The 20,967-nt window shown below is 41.5% G+C and overlaps 1 protein-coding gene across 3 annotated transcripts in view; it reads right to left on the bottom strand.

The window, feature by feature from the left end:
• RAD54B (RAD54 homolog B) overlaps positions 1 to 19,688 on the bottom strand; it is a 111,642-nt gene extending 91,954 nt beyond the window's left edge. For all 3 annotated transcript variants that reach the window (XM_004011835.6, XM_042254471.2, XM_060393946.1), the window contains exons 1-2: positions 19,601 to 19,688; positions 4,028 to 4,178 (exon numbers count right to left, since the gene is read on the bottom strand). In XM_004011835.6, coding sequence (XP_004011884.3) covers positions 4,028 to 4,162 — 135 coding nt within the window. In that variant the 5' untranslated portion in view covers positions 4,163 to 4,178; positions 19,601 to 19,688. The remainder of the gene's footprint in view (positions 1 to 4,027; positions 4,179 to 19,600) is intronic.
• Between the last annotated feature and the right edge of the window lie 1,279 nt (positions 19,689 to 20,967).

Raw genomic sequence — 20,967 nt, 5'->3', positions numbered from 1 at the left:
AGTCAGATACCACTTCATCCATAGTATGGTTATAATCAAACAGATAATGTTAAGTGTCAATAAACATGTGGAGGACTGAAACCTCACACATTAATAACGGGGATGAAACAGTACAGCCACCATGGCATTAAAAGGTTAACCACAGAATTATTACATGACCCAGCAATTCCATCCTAAGAATGCACCCAAGAGAAATGAAAACATATGTCTATACAACAATTTACACATGAATATTCATTAGCATTATTCATAATACCTAAATTTCAAAAATAGAAACAATTCAAACATCCATCAACCGACAGATGGAATAATAAAATATGGTATATTAATGCAATGAAATATTACTCAGTGTGGTAAGCAGAATAATGCCTCCCAAAGATGTCTGTACCCTAATTCCCAGAACCTGCGGAAATCTTACCTTCTGTGGCAAAAGAGACTTTGTAGATGCAATTAAGGTTAAGGACCTTGAAATAGAGAGACTGTCCTGAGTTATCCAGGGCGACCCAATCTAACCAAATGAGTTCCAGTTTCAGAGAACCAAAAAGATGTCAATAAAAGGAATCAAACTGCCACTACCAATTTTCAAAGAATTAAGAAGGGGGCCACCAGGATTGCAGTTGGTCTGTAGAAACTAGAAAAGGCAAAGGAAACACTCTTAAAATCTCCAGAAAAAAATGCGACCCTGCCAACACCTTGACAAGCCCAATGTGACGCACGTTGAGCTTCTGACTTACAGAACTATAAGATAATACATTTGCATTGCTTTAAGTCACTAAATTTCTGGTAATCTGCTACAGCAGCAATAGGAAACTAATACATTCAGCAATAAAAAGAAATAAATTACTGATACATGCCACAATATGGACGAGCCCTGAAAAGCACTATGAAACTGAAAACAGTGAGTCAGAAAAGGCCACATGTTGTATGACTCTATTTACATGAAATGTTCATAATAAATACATAAAACAGAAAGTATATTAGTGATTACAAAGGGCTGAGGGATTTGGATGGGTTGATGTATGTGAAGTCTCTCTCTGGAATGATTAAAATGGTCTGAAATTGATTTTGGTGATCATTGCACAACTTTGACCATATGAAATACAACTGAATTGTAGTAGGTAGATTACAGGTATGTCCATTTAATTTAAACAAAGTTGCTTTTATAAAAAGAAATCAAAAAATGAAAAACTATGCTTACATAATTTTCTCCTTACATTGTGGCCAGAATTCTAAACGAGTGTTGGATAAAACAAACAGATGCAGTCTAAAAAAGAGTCAAGAATAAGTAGATATTTTCAACAACAAAACAGTTGAAAGCCTCAAAGAATGTGAAGACACTTCTCCACAGAAGATGAGCATATGGTCAATAAGCACATGAAAAAATGCTCAGAATTACTAGCCATTAGGAAAATGCAAATCAAGACCACAGTGGAATACCACTTCACAACAACAAAGATGACCATAATCAAAAAAAAAAAAAAAAAGCAACAAAAACAAAATAACCAGTGTTGCTAAGGATGTGGAGAAATTGGAATCCTCACACATCAATGGTGGGAATGTAAAATGTTTCGGTACCTATGGAAAGCAATTTGGTAGTACCTTAAAAACTAAACATAGAATTACTGTATCATCTGGCAACTCCACTGTTGGGTATATATATACAAGAGAACTAAAAGTAGGTATCTAAACAGAACCGTGTATGCCAATGTTCATATCAGCATTATTCACAATAGAAAAAAAGTAGAAACCAAGGATCTATCAATGAATGAATGAACAAAATATAGTGTATGTATATACATACGTGTATGTATATGTGTGTGTATATATACACATATGTATGTGCATATATATATATATATATATGTATATACATACAATTGAATCAACATTCAGAAAACTAAGTGATGGGCATCTGGTCCCATCACTTCATGGGAAATTGATGGGGAAACAGTGGAAACAGTGGCTGACTTTATTTTGGGGGGCTACAAAATCACTGCAGATGGTGACTGCAGCCATGAAATTAAAAGATGCTTGCTCCTTGGAGGAAAAGCCCTGACCAACCTAGATAGCATATTAAAAAGTAGATACATTACTTTGCCGACAGAGGTCTGTCTAGTCAAGGCTATGGTTTTTCCAGTAGTCATGTATCGATGTGAGAGTTGGACTATAAAGAAACCTGAGCACCAAAGAATTGATGCTTTTGAACTGTGGTGTTGGAGGAGACTCTTGAGAGTCCCTTGGACTGCAAGGAGATCCAACCAGTACACCCTAAAGGAGACCAGTCCTGGGTTTTATTGGAAGGACTGATGTTGAAGCTGAAACTCCAATACTTTGGCCACCTGATGCAAAGAGCCAACTCATTTGAAAAGATCCTGCTGCTCGGAAAGATTGAAGGTAGGAGAAGAAGGGGACGACAGAGGATGAGATGGTTGGATGGCATCACGGACTCAATGGACATGAGTTTGAGTAAACTCCAAGAGTTTGTGATGGACAGGGAGGCCTGGCATCCCTGGGGTCTCAAAGAGTCAGACACGACTGAGCAACTGAGCTGAACTGAAACAACTGAATATTACTTAATCACATAAAGCATTGATGTTCACACCTGCTACAACATGGGTGATCCTAGAAAACACAGGCTAAGTGAAATAAGCCAGACACAATAGGACAAATATTTATGATTCCACTTAAATATGAGGTACCTGCTGCTGCTGCTGCTGCTGCTGCTGCTAAGTCGCTTCAGTTGTGTCCGACTCTGTGCAACCCCACAGACAGCAGCCCACCAGGCTTCCCCGTCCCTGGGATTCTCCAGGCAAAAACACTGGAGTGGGTTGCCATTTCCTTCTCCAATGCATGAAAATGAAAAGTGAAAGGGAAGACGCTCAGTCGTATCTGACTCTTAGTGACCCCATGGACTACGGTCTACCAGGCTCCTCCATCCACAGGATTTTCCAGGCAAGATTACTGGAGTGGATTGGCATTGCCTTCTCCAAAATATGAGGTACCTAGAGTAATCAAATTCATGGAGACAGAAACAGTAGTGACGATCAGGGAAGGGAAAATAGGGAATTATTGCCTAATGGTACACAGAAAATGGTGATTATTGAACAATAAAGAAAATGTAATTAATGCCATTTACCTGCACACTTAAAAATGGTAAAATGGCAAATTTTATGCTATATATATTTTGCCATAATAAAAAAAGAAAAAATATTAGTAGACTTCAATCTCCAGAACATAAATCAGAGAACTGTAGAGTAGCCAAAGTGTGGCCTGTCCATTCTACATATGCTCTACATAATCTTTATAAACCCTCTAGTATACCAGACTTAAATAATCCTTCATCTTAGTAGCAGAGAACATATATTAAGACTGTTTTGAGCACTTACTTTTTATAAGTAAAAAGGAAAGGAAGTTTCCACAACAGTGATATAAAACATTATTTATGTATGTTTTCTCTTTAATTGACTTCCCTGGTGGCTCAGGTGGTAAAGCGTCTGTCTACAATACAGGAGACCTGGGTTCGATCCCTGGGTCGGGAAGATTCCCTGGAGAAGGAAATGGCAACCCACTCCAGTACAGTTGCCTGGAAAATCCCATGGACAGAGGAGCCTGGTAGGCTATAGTCCATGGGGTCGCAAAGAGTCAGACACGACTGAGCACACTTTCACTTCCTTCTCTTTAATTACCTTATCCAAAGTTTTCATTTACTTATGTGGTACCTTTAAAAAGAACACTGATCCAAAATAACTTTTTTTCTTGAACAAGAATCTCCACCCCTTCCCTTGTGGAGGTATTTTTCACTATTACCAAAAGTTTATTTATAGACCTAACCCAAGTTTACTTTATACCATTCCTTCAAATATATATAGTTAGCCATTATGTCTAAGGTTTTTAGAAGAATTTATCAGAGATACTGAAAATTCCTATAGGCAGTGAACATTGTTAACTGTTTAAATGGCAATTTTTTAAAATACATGCTTCTCTACATTAGGCTTCCGTTACTGCTATTATTTTTTTTTTTTTTTACCTCAAATAACTTTATATCTGAATTCAGTTTTGCAACCTCTTCATTAGGACTTGGATGACTTCTTGCTGGTGATATAAACTTTGGTTTTTTGAAGGGATTCCCTTGCAACTGACTTGGTGCTGCTGATCGTCTCATATTTAGTAGTATTAACCTGAAAAATACCCAAAAGTCAATTCATCAGAAGTCTGATTAGAATTACCTCCAAATATATATCATCACTATAATCATGACATCTTTAAAAATATAAGGGAATAAGCCTGTAAAAAGCCTTAGAAAACAAATTCAACAGCTGGTAACATTTTCTTTTCCATCACAAAAGGCTTTTGAAATGTATTAAGGTTCAAGATATATGGTATAAACTTGAACATATATTGTACCGATTTTGATAAAATTATAGATTAGATAACAACAATAAAGCCTTAAACATAATTTAGATAGTTTCAAAATCAAAGAAAACATAATTATTCACATACATATATAAAGCATGTTGCTTTTTTCCTATTCCACCAATCCATAAACTGTATGCGAGTAGCAATCATTGTTTTCTTAACCATTCTGTAAGCAGCATCAACCACAAAGCCAGATACATGATAATCACTAACAAATACTTTTGAATGAGTGAATAAAATCCTGGCAATTGAAAGAATACATTTAAGAGTTCAATTTTTACTATCCTATTTCCTTTTAAAGCAGTGAGGTATTTTAAATAAATAAATCAAGAGACAAGAACCACGTTTCCAAACTTTTGCTTGATGTTATTTCCATCAAGACAAGAACATTACAAGTATACATCATGCTTCTGCAATGGACAGCAGAAAGCACTCTAATTTAAAGCAATCTCACAAAACTGTACACAAGATAAGGCATCAACAAGGATGTACATGGCTACCAAAATAATTTGCGTAACCCAGAAATTACACTTTTGGAAATTTACCCTAAGAATTAGCAAATATATACGCAAAGAATTATGTATACAGTTTTCATGCCAATATTACTTATAGTAGAAGAAGGGAAATTTAAATATCTACAACAGGGTACTGGATAAAATTGAATACACTCTCTTCCTACATGACTAAAATGTAGTGCTGCAATTTTCCAAACAAGCCATGCTCTCTTTTCCTCTAGGTCTTTGAACAAACTCCCTACACAGTGTAGGGTCTCCGATACAGCCTTTACCCGTTTTTCTTTGCTTGATGAACTTCAATTTATCCTTTAGGGCTCTTAACTGTGAGCCGCCTTCATCTCCCCCAAAGACTGGATTAGAGATCCTTCCTATGTGTCTACTACCCAAGCACTTTTCACACTGTAATGAAACTGCCTATTAATTCCCCCAAGTTGTAAACTCCTGGATCAGGCATGAAGTCTTACCTTCCAATCATCAGTATATTGCCAGTACCAACACAAGAAGGCGTTCACTATTTGTTAAACAGTTCTACAACGATGAACAGGGGGGGTGTGGAGGGTGGGGATCACATTTTAAAAGAATGCTTAATGATATGAGAAACTTTTATACATCAAATAAAAAATGGCTGAAAACAGCAATTTTAGCAAAGTTGCAAAAATACAAGATTAAAACTCAAAAATCAATTATTTTCCAACATATCACCAATAAGTAGAATTTGAATTTAAAAACACAATACCATTTGCAGTAGCACCCCACAAAAATGAAGTATTTAAGGGTAATCTAACAAAGCATGTACAAGATCTATATAAGGAAAAACTATAAAAACTCTGCTGAGCAACATCAAAGAACTAAATAAATGGAGAGATACTGAACGCCCCTGGTGGTCCAGTGGTTAAGAGTCACATGCCAGCGCAAGGAACACGGGTTCAATCTCTGGTCTGGGACGATTCCACCTCTCACTGAAAGCAATTAAAAGCCTGAGTGCCACAATTACAGAGCCCACGCTCTAGAGCCCACAAGCTGCAACTACTGAAGCCTGCATGCCCCACAGTGCATGCTCTGTAACAAGAGAGGCCACCACAAGCTCAGTTCAGTTCAGTCGCTCAGTCGTGTCCGATTCTTTGCAACCCCATGAACCGCAGCAAGCCAGGCCTCCCTGTCCATCACCAACTCCCGCAGTCCACCCAAACCCATGTCCATTCTGTCGGTGATGCCATCCAACCATCTCATCCTCTGTTGCCCTCCCCTTCTGCCTTCAATCTTTCCCAGCATCAGGGTCTTTTTCAATGAATCAGCTCTTTCCATCAGGTGGGAAGTATTGAAGCTTCAGCATCAGTCCTTCCAATGAATATTCAGGGTTGATTTCCAAGGTTAACCTATTTGATCTACTTGCTTGTCCGAGGGACTCTCAAGAGTCTTCTCCACCATCACAGTTCAAAAGCATCAATTCTTTGGCACTCTGCCTTCTTTATGGTCCAGCTCTCACATCCATACACAATTACTGGAAAGACCTTGACTATACAGACTTTCGTCAGTAAAGTGTTGCCTTTACTTTTTAATACACTATCTAAATTTGTCATAGTTTTCCTGCCAAGAAGCAATCGTCTTCTAATTTCATGGCTGCAATCACCATCCGCAGTTATTTTAGAGTACAAGAAGAGGAAATCTGTCATTGATTCCCCCCTTTTCCCTTCTATTTGCCATGAACTGATGGGACCAGATGCCACAATCTTAAGTCTTTTTTAATACTGAGTTTTAAGCTTTTTCACTCTCCTCTTTCACCCTCACCAAGAGGCTCTTAAGTTCTTCACTTTGTCATTAAAGTGGTATTATTTGCATATCTGAGGCTGTTGATATTTTCTCCTGGCAATCTTGATTCCAGCTTGTAACTCATCCAGCCCGGCATTCTACAAGATGTGCTCTGCGTGTAAGTTAAATGAACAGTGTGACAACAAACAGCTTTGTCATACCACTTTTTCAATTTTGAACCAGTCAACTGTTCTATATAAGGTTCTAACTGTTGCTTCTTGATCTGCATACAGGTTTCTCAGGCGACAAGATGGTCTGGTATTCCCAACTGTTTAAAAGTTTTCCATAGTTTATGATCCACACAGTCAAAGGCTTTAGCGAAGTCAATGAAACAGAGGTAGATGTTTTCTGGAATTCCCTTGCTTTCTCTATGAATCAGCAAATGTTGGCTAAATTGATGTTTTTGAACTGTGATGCTGGAGAAGATTCTTGAAAGTCCCATGGACAGCAAGATCAAACCAGTTAATATTGAAGGAAATCAACCCCAAATATTTATTGGAAGGAATGATGCTAAAGCTCCAATACTCTGGCCACCTGATGAGAAGAGCTGACTCACTGGAAAAGACCCTGATGCTGGGAAAGACTGAAGGCAGGAAGAGAAGGGGACGACAGAGGATGAGATGGTTGGATGACATCACCAACTCAGTGGACATGAGTTTGAACAAACTCCAGGAGATGGTGAATGACAGGGAGGCCTGGCGTGCTGCAGTCCATGGGATGGCAAAGAGTCGGACACGACTGAGCGACTCAATAACAAGGTGGTGCTAGTGGCAGAGAACCCGCCTGCCAATGCAGGAAACATAAGAGACACAGGTTCAATCCCTGGATCGGGAAGACCCTCTGGAGGAGGACATGGCAATCCCCTCCAGTATTCTTGCCTGGAGAATTCCACGGACAGAAGAGCCTGGCAGGCTACAGTCCATAGGGTCGCAAAGAGTCAGACACAACTAAAGTGAATTAGCATGCACGCACACATGCAAAGAAAATGAACCTAGAAACAAGACTTTACACTCTTCAGAATACTTAACTTAAAATGAATCATAGGCTTACATGTAAAACACAAAGCGAAAATACTCCTAGAAGATAATACAGAAGAAAATCTAGATGACCTTGGGTTATGGTGATGACTTTTTAGCTACAACACCAAGGAAAAACCCCATGAAAGAGATAACTGATAAGCTAGACTTCATTAAAATTTAAAACTTGTGCTTTGCAAAAACAATGTCAAAGTAATGAAAAGACAAGCCACACTAGGAGAAAATACCAGCGAAAGGTGCATCTGATAAAGAGCTATTATCCAAAATATACAAAGAAATCTTAAAACTCAACAATAAAACAATCCAATTAAAAAGTGGGCCAAAGATCTTTTTCTTTTTATTTTAGTTTTTTATTTTTTAAATCACAAAAGATATAAAATAGCAAATAAGCACATGGAAAGATGCTCCACATCATATGTCATCAAAAATGAAGACAATCCAAAACAGATGATACCAAATGCCGGTGAGGACGTGGGGCAATAGGAATCTTCATTCATTCCTGGTGGGGATGCAAAATGGTACAGCCACTTTGGAAGACATTTGGGTACCTTCTTACAAAATTGAACATATTTTTATCATAGGATAAACTCCTTTCAACAAAGAGTTGAAAAAAACCTGCATAAAAATGTTTTACCGCACCTTTATTCATTATTGCCAAAACTTGAAAGCAACCAAGCACTCAGGTGAATGAATAAACAAACTGTGGTGCATTCAGACCACGGAATGTTACTCAACACTTACTGAAAACAGAGAAAGAAAGAAAAGAAAAAGAGCTGCCAAGCCATGAAAAGACATGGAGGAACCGTAAATGCGTATTACTAACTGAAAGAAGCCAATCTGAAAAGGCTACATACTATATGATTCCAACTATGTGACATCCTAGAAAACTACAGAGGCAAAAGTATGGAGTAAAAAGATCACTGCCAAGGGTTAGGGGAGGGGCCCAGATGAAAAGGCAGACCACAAAATTTTTTAAGGCAGAGAAACTGTAGTTTATAATGCCCTAATGATGGATACATGTCATTACATGTTTGTACAAATGCACAAAATGTACAAGGCCAGGAATAAATCCTAATGTAAACTACGGACTCTGGGTGCTTACCTGTGTCAATGGTAACAAATGTAGCATTCTGGTGAGGGATGCTAATAACAAGGGAAGGCAGTGGTACATGGGAAATCTCCACCTAAACCTAATGCTGTACACCTAAAACATCTCCCTCCACTTTGCTAAACCTGAAACTGCTCTAAAAACAGTAAATTTTAATTTCACAAATGACTACCAAACATGTTCAGCAACATTTCAATGTTATAAAAGAAAAAGACAAAAAATTAGTATGTGAGTTTGTGCTAAAGACTAGAATGCAAAGGGGCATGGGAAACTTTCGGGTGTGATCAAGGTAAGCTCCATCATATCGCAGTGTGGTTACAAGTTTGTTAAAAGTCATCTAAGTGTACACATTGAGTTATTCACTGAAAATTACACATCTATAGAGAGTTTAAAAAGACTAGAAAAACACATGCACAACATGAACATTATATCTAGATGTCAGAAGTACCAGTAATTTTTATTTTCTTCTGACTTCTTTACTGTGTATTTCCAATTTTCTACAAAGGAAAAAAGAACTACAGCCAATTAAGCTGGGACATGCCATCACTGCTGGTTAGACATTTCCCACTTTCAGCAACGTAAAAATGAGGAAATACATGAGTATCTGATAAATAACCAGTCTGTATGTAGTTTGAGGGATCAGCAATGGTATAAAAATCAACAGAAATCTCAACTAACATACAGACCAGAGGCCAGAAGGCGAAGCTCTCCCAGTACATGATGATAGCAACAACCAACAGTTACAAGAAGAACCCTCTTCTTGCCTGGCAAAAACTCAGCCAATAAAACTGTCAAAACTCAGCCAATGAAAAGTCACTACTGGGACTTCCCTGGTGATCCACTGGTTAAGAATCCGCGCATCCACTGTGGAGGGGTGTGGAGGGAAGGCGTCAGGGTGGACTCTAGGCAGGGAACTACAACCCCACATGCCACATGGCGTCGGCCACCCCCCTCCCCAAAAAATGAAAGAAAAGTCACTAGACTTCAAACTGTCCTCCAATGGACTCCAATGGACTCTTTGTTTACCGCAGCCCTTTTATATTTACTTTTGGTTTGGCTGGGCCTCCCTGCTATGCACGGGCTTTCTCTAGTTGCAGCGAGCAGGGGCTACTCTTTCCTGTGGTGCATGAACTTCTCACTGGCACGGTTTCCACTGACGGGGAGCACACTAGAGCGTGTGGGCTCCAGAAGTCCTGCTGCAGGGGCTTAGCTGCATCCCAGCATGTGCGATCTTCCTGGACCAGGGATCAAACCCATGTTTCCTGCACTGGCAGGCGAATTCATATCCACTATACTACCAGGGAAGTCCTACAATAGCCTTCTCAGTTCCTCCCCCTACCCATAAAGTGTTCTCCTCTCCTGGGTGTGCAGGTTTTGCACATGGCTCACCACGATTGCAAACCGCAAACTGCAATTGTTTGCTGATCCCAAGTAAACCCATTTTACCCGGAGAAATAATTGGCAGTCTATTTGCTTAAAGTCAACAGTTTGGTGGCCCAGACCAGGATCCAGAGAAGACCCATGATGACTCCAAGACTGGTCAGCAAACAGGTGCAGGACCCACACCAAGTCCATTGGTGCCCAATGCTTTTCTTCTTAAACCCTGGGGCTCAAGAGTAAGTCTTTCTCCTGGATCTGAGCTTACATCCTCTTTGGGTTTTGAAGCTCTCCAGGTTTTATTCAGGATCTGTTTCAGGAACTCATTCTTTCTGTTTAAGGCCTAGTTCTGTCTGTGAGTACTCATTTGGCACTTTGGCCTGACACTAAAAACAGGCTGTTTCAACTGTAACTGCACTAGCCTCCAGCCTGAGTCCTTTTAGAACAGGGGCTGTTTTACCGGAAATGTGGCCAGTTCAGCCTTTGGCCAGATTCCCTTTGAAACGGGCTGTTCTAGTGGAACTTCACTATTAAAGCTTTGGGCTCGCTCCCACAGATTTAGGCTGTTTCACTCGAGTTTTGCTGAGCAGCTTTTAGCTTGGCTCTTGTATGACTGGGCTGTTCCCTTAGAACTGGCTGGTATTAGACCTACAAGGTATTTGAGCTTTTTAGGCTTTTGAAACTTATTCTTTCACTCCAGAGGAAAAACTCTGAGAAATAGGATCCCGGTTACCTAAATTATTTTGAGGGTGCACTCTACCACTACAGGGACTCCGGCCGATTTTACATTTAAAAACTACAGTCCTTCTGTATGCACATTTCCAGCTAAATGGACCGACCTACCCAAAAGCAATTTAGAACATCAATGGCCATTAGGAGGAACTTGTGTAATTCCCAAACTTAACTTTTCTTAAAACCAAACTGGACAACCATAGTTCTAAAATTCCCAAAACTGAAGGAAATGAGTATTTTGATTGCTATTCTGAGGTTTCCAAATGTTATCAGGAGCCTAAAATTGTCTCTTTGCAAAATAACATCTTAGCTGATGCAAACAAAGAAAGGTAAAAAAGCTTCAAAATCCTCTACCCCTCTTCCTCAGCCCTCATGCTGAGGACCGCCCTCTGCACCATCTCTCTTCTCTTCCACACGACCTACACCTCCTCTTCACCCTCAGTTCCCCCATAATAACTCTCCGCCGGAATTTCCCTTTTTCACTAAAAGTCTCCTATCCTCTTTTCCTCTGAACATTTCAAAACCCGCCTTTTAAAATTAAGCTTTCTGAGGACCCAGAGGATAAACTCTTGCTTTCTTATAAACCCTAAACTAAAGCTAAACTGCAAGCAATAGTCAAAGATTTTCCAAAAGTAAACAAAGATCCTCACAGGTTTGTATTGGAGTTTAGTATAATCATTCTAACTTATCAACCTGGTTTCTCCAACTTGTATCAGCTAGTTCATATGTGTGTCAGCGAAGTCAGGTCCACAGTATGAAAACTGCTGACTTGGAGGAATTCCCTGCTAGTGCGCTGGTTAGGAATGGATGCACTCACTGTCAGGGCTGGGGTTCAGTCCCTGGTCAGGAAACTAAAACTCCACAAGCCATGCAACCATGGCAGGAAAAAAAAAAAAAAGCACACATGCTAATTGGGAAAATACTGAAAGGTCTCTAGAATTACAACCCGAGACCAGTCCACCAACTTATATGGTCAGGCTCAAGCAATCTCCAGTTGACTTCATCAGGCATTTTCACAGACTTCTGCAAAGACTGTTAATTTGAACAAAACTCAGACTTGCACAAAAAAAATCTGATTAATCTGTTCATAACTATTTCAACTTTAAACTGTTTTTTTTAAAAACAACTCTTTTTTTCCTTCAGATGTTGATTCCACCTAGGTAGCTTTTAACTCTAAGTTCATTAATGGGCTGAACCAGGACCTTTCCTTCTAATAAAATGGACCAGGATAGGATGGAAAACTATGCCTATTCCAGATTTAGCTAATCTAGCAAACCAGCTCTTTCACACTCTAGATGAGTCACCTCAAAGAAAGCCTGCCAAAATTCTTAATATTGAAGTCCAGGAAATAAATTCAAGTCCAGACCCTAAATGAAACCAAAGCCCTCCTAGTTTTGCTATGATTTCAAATAGTCAGGACACTGGAAAGAGACTGTTACAAATTTAAGCACTTTCAGGTGCCATCAGCCCTCTAACCGACATTCTCCCAATTGTCAATAAAGGGATTTTAAGAAACTACAGGGGTTCTTTCCAATTCTTCATCTTAAAAGTTTGCAGAAACATTTGCCAGATTGAGGATGAGTCTCTTCCAGTCTTAAAGGACATCAGAGCCTTACTCTCAGTGTTCAACACCACTACAAAAAGGAGCCTCTGCCTCAGAGTATTACAATAGTTCAAATAGTGGGGAACTCTAATGAACTTCAATAGATTCCTGTCTCTGAATCTATACCCTTTTGTTTAGGCCACTTGAGAGATACACACCCTTTTCCCCTTAGTTTCTCTGCCCAAACCCACTTATTAGGTTGATCCTTCTTTAGAAAAGTCTCATGCCAGAACTTCTTTCTCCCAAAGGGTAATTCTAGAGTTTTTATAGCAGTAAAGCAACCAACCAGGAGAATGGAATTATCTTCGACAACCTGTATTTGCCTCATCTCTCATGTTACTAGAGCTGATTCAGAAAACATAGATCATCTGTCCCTACTGAATCAGCTACCACCCTTCTTATCGGGAAAATCTATACCTGAAGTTGGCAAAATTCACAGTGCATCTCCCATCAAGGGAGATATTTACAAGTGGCGCTAGTGGTAAAGAACCTGCCTGCCAATTCGATCCCTGGTCGGGAAGATACTCTGGAAGAGAGCATGCCAACCCATTCTAGCATTCTTGCCTGGAGAATCCCCAGGACAGAGGAGCCTGGCAGGCTGCAGTCCACAGAGTCGCAAAGAGTCAGACATGACTGAAGCAACTTAGCAAGCTTGCAGGCACACACGCACTCCCATCAAGATTCTAATAGATCCTTCAAATCCTGCCCCCAAATTAATTAATACTCTACAAGTAAAGAAGCCCTTCAAGGCATAAAACCCGTAACAGATTACAAGGCTCAAGACTTTACAGTCTCTAGTATTAGTTATACTCCTATAACATTCCCATTTTACTGGTGAGAAAACCGAAGGGCCAAAGGTAGAATTGCCCTAGGACCTCCAAGCAATAAACAACACTGCTATCTCTTGACACCTTGGCTGTTGTTCCTAACCCTCTACTAAAATCCATTCTCACTGGAAGTACATTATTTACTGCAACTGATTTATCAGTGTATTCTTTAGCATTCCAGTTGATTGAAGCTACAAAATGCCTTTTTGCCCTAGAGAAGAAAAAACTCACCTGGACAGTAAAAACTCAAGGTTTTACTGAGAGTCCTCCTTATTTCTCATAAACCCTAGAGGATGATCTGTATGATAAAAAGTTCCCCACAGGTTCTACTCTGTATGTAATATGTAATACTCTCAAGCTGCCTCCTTGGAAGACAGTATCCACTTGCTAAAGGTTTTAGCCTTATAAGACATAAAACCACCAAGGAAAAATTGTAGTTTGCCCAAACCAAGGTTCACTATTTAGGGCATCTGGTATCAGAACAAGGGCTGTGTATAGATCCAGATAGTCTTCATAGTGTACTAAAGTGAAAGTGAAGTCACTCAGTCGTGTCTGACTCTTTGCGACCCCATGGACTGTAGCCCACCAGGCTCCTCCGTCCATGGGATTCTCCGGGCAAGAGTACTGGAATGGGTTGCCATTTCCTTCTCCAGGGGATCTTCCCGACCCAGGGATCGAACCCAGGTCTCCTGCATTGCAGGCAGACGCTTTAACCTCTGAGCCACTAGGGAAGCCCCTGTGTACTAAGTTTCCCCAAACCCACAGTGAAAGTCAAAGTCACTCAGTCGTGTCCAACTCTTTGTGATGCCATGGATTTCTCCAGGCCAGAATACTGGTGTGGGTAGCCATTCCCCTTTTTTCCAGGGGGTCTTCCCAACCCAGGGATCTAACCCAGATCTCCCGCATTGCCGGTAGATTCTTTACCAGCTAAGCCACCAGGGAAGCCCAAACCCAAAACAACCATCAACTATGAGGCTTCCTTAAGGCCAGTCGGTTATCACTTTGATAACATCCTAAATTTCTCTTATGGCCAATCCTCCCTATGTTTTACTAAAGAACAGGAACCAATTTTATGGGAAGAACCGGAAAACATAGTCTTTGAGGCCTTAAACAAGTTTCATGAACCCACCTGCCCTTGGGCATTCTAATGATCAGATTTCCTTTTCGTGTATGAAAAGGAAGGAAATGCCCTTGCATACTCACCCAAAAACACGGGGACCACCAACAACCCGTAGGGTATTACAACCATTACTGCCACTGCCGTTTTGGTTAAGACCATCAAGAAAATAGTTGTGGGATCCTCATTTTAACACTCATGACGCAGAAATCCTCCTAAATTCAACATTTCCAAGTCAGCTGCCTTGAAGTCCTTTTCTTAAACACTCCTTACATAACACTTCTACAGTGTAATAAGCTGACCCTCCCGCTACTCTTCTCCCCTCTGTCAACCAAGTCCCTCACGACTGCTTAATGCTGAGGGATCATCTGATTCCTTGTGAATGATCTGCAGAAAATTCCTTTGGATAACACTGACATCTTATGGTTCACTGATGTCTGGGAGAGTGACAATATTGGAACTCCTTTTGATAGTGTTGAGGTAGCACCTTTACTACTTCAACTCAACAAACTGAATCATATACTCTTACATGGGCTTGTACTTTAGCCAAGGGCAAAACTGTCAATATTTACACTAATAGTAGATATGCTTTCAGAGCAGTTCAAGATTTTGGAATGTTGTAGAAGCAATGTGGCTTCCTTACTTCAGCAGAAATGAAATTTTAAAAGGTCCCTATGTTCAGGAGTGATTGGATGCATTACTTTTACCTGCCACGTTAGTCTTTATTAAGATTCTGCTAAACTTGACTCTCTGAAAGCTAAGGGAAATCACCCTGCTAACATTTCCACAAGAAATACTGCCCTTAAAGGAACCAACAGCAGCCAAAGCTCTTTCATGGTCCCAGTGGATATTCTTCTAAATGGTAACTTAGAAAACTGGCTAGAAAAGCCCAACAAGTGGCTTCAGAAAATGAAAAACAAGATTGGAAATTCAATAATTGATGGCTTGATATTTTAATATCAAGAAAGCTCTGGTTTGGACCAAATAACTACCCAGTCTACTAAAGACTCTAAAATTCTCTCTACTAAGCACTATACACCGCAGTTCAAAAGCATCGACTCTTCTGAATCAATGCTTTTCAACTGTGGTGTTGGAGAAGACTCTTGAGAGTCCCTTGGACTGCAAGGAGATCCAACCAGTCCATCCTAAAGGAAATCAGTCCTGAATATTCATTGGAAGGACTGATGCTGAAGCTGAAACTCCAATACTCTGGCCACCTGATGCGAAGAACTGACTCATCTGAAAAGACCCTGATGCTCGGAAAGATTGAAGGTGGGAGGAGAAGGGGATGACAGAGGATGAGATGGCTGGACGGCATCACTGACTCAATGGACATGAGTTTGAGTAAACTCTGGGAGTTGGTGATGGACAGGGAGGCCTGGCATGCTGCAGTCCATGGGGTCACAGAGTGGGACACAACTGAGGGACTGAACTGCTACTGTAAGCACTGTACATAATACCACTTGGTCTACTGACAAAATGATAGCATTCATGAATCAATGTTTATGAGGAAATATTAACAAGGCCACAAAAAAGTGCCTACCTTACTTGTCCCGCTTGTATAAAATACAACCCAGGGAACCTGAGAGTACTTCTTCCAGATATTCTAAACTGACTAGTGGACCATTTGAGGTGTGGCAAATGGACTTCGCACAACTTCCTAAGCCTTCCCCCTTACAATCTACCACCTCTTCTGCAGCTAAAGCCTATTTGGAAAAGACCGTCCCAACCCAGAGAACTCCCCTCAAACTTCGAAATATTTGAGGAACCCATTTTACTCGCTAGGCACTTCAACAAGGCAGGCCAGTTCTACACCCCTTTCACTGCGCTGATCACCCTCAATGCCCCGGTTTAGTCAAACACACTAGTGGCTTTATTAAGACTCAGTTGACAATTGTTAAAGGCTGTCCAAATATCTCAGCCAAAAGCATTGCCACTGGTGCTCCTAAATCTCACATTTAAGAATCACTATCTTAAACCTTAAACTTTGCAACATCTAAATCCTATCATGTCTAATTTTTCAACCCTTCTCATCCCATACTAAAGAAAATATTAATGAATTTGAGTATGCAGGTATGGGAAAACCAGCAAAGTGGGGATTAAGAAAACACTCTGAAGCCAGCCTGCCATGGCTTGATTTCTAGCTCTGCCATTTATATATGCCCTTAGGCATCCACCAATCCATCTAACTTGCTGATGATGCATTTCAGAGCAAACTGCAGATATCATTACGTGCGTGCGCTCAATCGTGTCCTACTCTTTGCGACCCCATGGACTGTAGCCACCCAGGCTCCTCTGTCCATGGACTTTTCCAGGCACAAATATGGAGAGGGGTGCCATTCATACTTCACAGGAGCTTCCTGATCCAAGGACTGAATCCACAGCTTTCACAGTCTCCTGCTTGACAGGAGGATTCTTTACCACCATGCCACTGAGGAAGTACTAGACACCAGTATCAGTTCAGTCACTCAGTCGTGTCTGACTCTTTGCGACCCCATGAATCGCAGCACACCAGGCCTCCCTGTCCATCACCAACTCCCAGAGTTTACCCAAACTCTTGTCCATTGAGTCAGTGATGCCATCCAGCCATCTCATCTTCTGTCATGCTCTCTTCCTCCTACCATCAATGTTTCCCAGCATCAGGGTCTTTTCCAATGAGTCAACTGTTCACATGAAGTGGCCAAAGTACTGGAGTTTCAGCTTCAACATCAGTCCTTCCAGTGAACACCCAGGACAGATCTCCTTTAGGATGGACTGGTTGGATCTCCTTGCAGTCCAAGGGACTCTCAAGAGTCTTCTCCAGCACCACAGTTCAAAAGCATCAATTCTTCAGCGCTCAGCTCTCTTTACAGTCCGACTCTCACATCCATAAATGACCACTGGAAAACCATAGCCTTGACTAGATGGACTTTTGTTGGTAAAGTAATATCTCTGCTTTTGAACATGCAATCTAGGTTGGTCATAACCTTCCTTCCAAGGAGTGAGCATCTTTTCATTTCATGGCTGCAATCACCATCTGCAGTGATTTTGGAGCCCAGAAAAATAAGGTCTGACACTGTTTCCACATCTCTTTGCCATGAAGTGATGGGACTGGATGCCATGATCTTAGTTTTCTGAATGTTGAGCTTTAAGCCAACTTTTTCACTCTCCTCTTTCACTTTCATCAAGTGGCTTTTTAGTCCCTCTTCACTTTCTGCCATTAGGGTGGTGTCATCTGTATATCTGAGGTTATTGATATTTCTCCCGGCAATCTTGATTCCAGCTTGTGCTTCTTCCAGCCCAGCATTTCTCATGATGTACTCTGCATAGAAGTTAAATAAGCAGGGTGACAATATGCAGCCTTGACATACTCCTTGTCCTATTTGGAACCAGTCTGTTGTTCCATGTCCAGTACTAACTGTTGCTTCCTGACCTGCATATAGGTTTCTCAAGAGGCAAGTCAGGTGGTCTGGTATTCCCATCTCTTCCAGAATTTTCCAGTTTATTGTGATCTACACAGTTGAAGACTTTGGTATACTTCCCCCTAAACGTTTCTGAATCCTTATTACTTCTTAAATTAGTGCTATCGGAGCCCTTTCCCAGGCCCTAAAAATAACACCCATTTGGCAGCTCTGCTATGATGCTCTAACATCTTTTATATTCTAACACCTGCTTATTCTTGTTCTCCCAAGTAAAGTGGCAAATCCAGGCTAATGACACATCAGAAGGCCTATATTACCAGGCAATTTAACCCACTGCACTGTGCAACAATTAAGAATACAGTTTTTGAGGCAAATGCCTAAATATAAGTATGGACCATTTCTATCATGTGATCTTCAATGGTTTACATAACTTCCTTGGGCTTCCCTGGTGGCTCAGTGGTAAAGAATCCGCCTGCAATGCAGGAGATGTGAGTTTGATCCCTGGGTCTGGAAAAAGCCCTTGGAGAAGGAAATGTCAACCCACTCCACTATTCTTCCCCAGGGAAAATCTCATGGACAGAGGAGCCTGACAGGCTTCAGACCATGGTGTTGGACAGGACTTAGCAACTATACAAGGACAACATAATAATGATTATTCATAAGACGGTTGGGGGGGTTAAATCAAATACCTAAAGTACTTAGAATAAAGTCTGACACAGTAAACACGCAATGTTATCTGTAATGTTACTATCTATGATAATTACTATTAGATGCCTTGCACATAACCTTCTATGAGACTAGAGCTGAGGAAGGTCCCGAGAGAGGGTCTAGCAAAAGATGAAGTTGGACAAAGGAGATTTTGACCAAAATCTAGGGATTCTGTTCGGCTTTGAGGCGGGTGTGGGAGGAGAATCATCAAACCTCTAGGATGCAAGAATGCATATACAACAGGCAAGAACCAACAACACACCTCCCCTGCTGTTTCTGCTTTCCGCCTTCCAACTCCATTAGAAGAAAGAAGGTGAACTTGCTCAGTCGTGTCCGACTCTTTGCGACCCCATGGACTGTAGCCCACCAGGCTCCTCTGTCCGTGGGATTCTCCAGGCAAGAATACTGGAGTGGGTTGCCATTTCCTTCTCCAGAGGATCTTCCTAACCCTGGGATCGAACATGGGTCTCCCCCATTGCAGGCAGACGCGTTACCGTTATTTCCCTTCGTGACTCAAGTCGCTCCTTTTATTTTTGTTGCCCCGGTAAACAAAAAAAAAAAAAAATCTTCCATTACTTAGTTAATTATAATTAATACCGCGCAAGAGAGTATAGCTGAATTCTGAAGAAAGAAACCCAAGCGCCACAGGAGGTGGGCGGGAGCGAAGGCACCAAAGCGCAGGGTCGCCTCTCCTGGCGGTCTCCCCACCACAGACGCGCCGCCACGGCCCGCCCTCCGGCACCAGGGCCCCAAAGCCGGCAGCCAAGCGCCCCTCAGACTTGAGACCCCATCGGCACTCCCAGACCCGCAGGAAGCGGCCGCGGCTACGCCGCTGCCTTCCTGCCCTCCCGCCTCCTTCGGAGGCTCGCTCTGGAGCCTCTCGCGTTTCTGTCCCACACAAGCCTACGGCCTGTCACAGCCTCACAAGCCTCTCCCCTTCAGGGACGCACCAGCGAGAATCCGAAGAGAGCGACGGCCCGGGTACCAGGACTACGCGAAGTAGACAGCGACACCCTCAACGCCAGAGCATCTGAAGGCGCCCGCCTCGGCGCAGCCAATCGCGGACGAGTCCCTGGCGCGTGCGCAGTAGCTTCCTGCCGCAGTTCCGGGTCGGCCTCGCCTCTAATTGGACGAGGTGACCGCCTCGTCTCTAATTGGACGGCGTGTTCGCATAACTGCGCAAGCGCCTTGGTGTGTCTCCTCGAGCGCTCACTTCCAACTTGGCCTCGGGATTGCGGTTCAATTCGCAAGTTTGCTGCCAACACTCAGATATGGTGTAGATGCTGAGGCTAGAGACCACATCCTAGGACACATAAGGCATATTTCTTAAATCAAGAGAACGTCTCCATGGACATGTTTGTGCAGTTTGATGGTCGTCTGAATAGCAGTATTTGCTGCAAAAAATAGTATACAAACATAATTAATTTTTTTCTTTACTGTATAGCTCTTAAGTTACCCTTATTTTAGAAATGAGGTACAAAAAAGATCTTCACGACCAAGATAATCACAATGGTGGGATCACTCACCTAGAGCCAGGCATCCTGGAATATGAAGTCAAGTGGACCTTGGGAAGAATCACTAGGAACAAAGCTAGTGGAGGTGATGAAATCCCAGTTCAGCTATTTCAAATCCTAAAAGATTATGCTGTGAAAGTGCTGCACTCAATATGTCAGCAAATTTGGAAAACTCAGCAGTGGCCACAGGACTGGAAAAGGTCACTTTTCATTCCAATCCCAAAGAAAGGCAATGCCAAAGAATGCTCAAACTACCACAAAATTGCCCTTATCACACATGCTAGTAAAGTAATGCCCAAAATTCTCCAAGCCAGGCTTCAGCAATACTGAACTGTAGACTTCCAGATGTTCAACCTGGTTTTAGAAAAGACAGAAGAACCAGGGACAAAATTGCCAACATCCACTGGATCATCAAGAAAGCAGGAGTTCAAGAAAAACATCTATTTCTGCTTTATTGACTATGCCAAAAGCCTTTGACTGTGTGGATCACAATAAACTGTGGAAAATTCTGAAAGAGATGGGAATACTAGACCACCTGACATGTCTCTTGAGAACTCTGTATGCAGGTCAGGAAGCAACAGTTACGACTGGACATGGAGCAATAGACTGGTTCCAAATAGGACAAGGAGTACATCAAGGCTGTATATTGTCACCCTGCTTATTTAACTTATATGCAGGGTACATCATGAGAAACACTGGGCTGGAAGAAGCACAAGCTAGAATCAAGATTGCTGGGAGAAATATCAATAACCTCAGATATGCAGATGACACCACTCTTATGGCAAAAGTGAAGAGGGACTAAA

Source organism: Ovis aries, chromosome 9 (assembly GCF_016772045.2).
Source record: "Ovis aries strain OAR_USU_Benz2616 breed Rambouillet chromosome 9, ARS-UI_Ramb_v3.0, whole genome shotgun sequence".
Lineage (NCBI taxonomy): Eukaryota > Metazoa > Chordata > Mammalia > Artiodactyla > Bovidae > Ovis > Ovis aries.
This window is presented reverse-complemented; position numbering and strand designations above follow the sequence as displayed.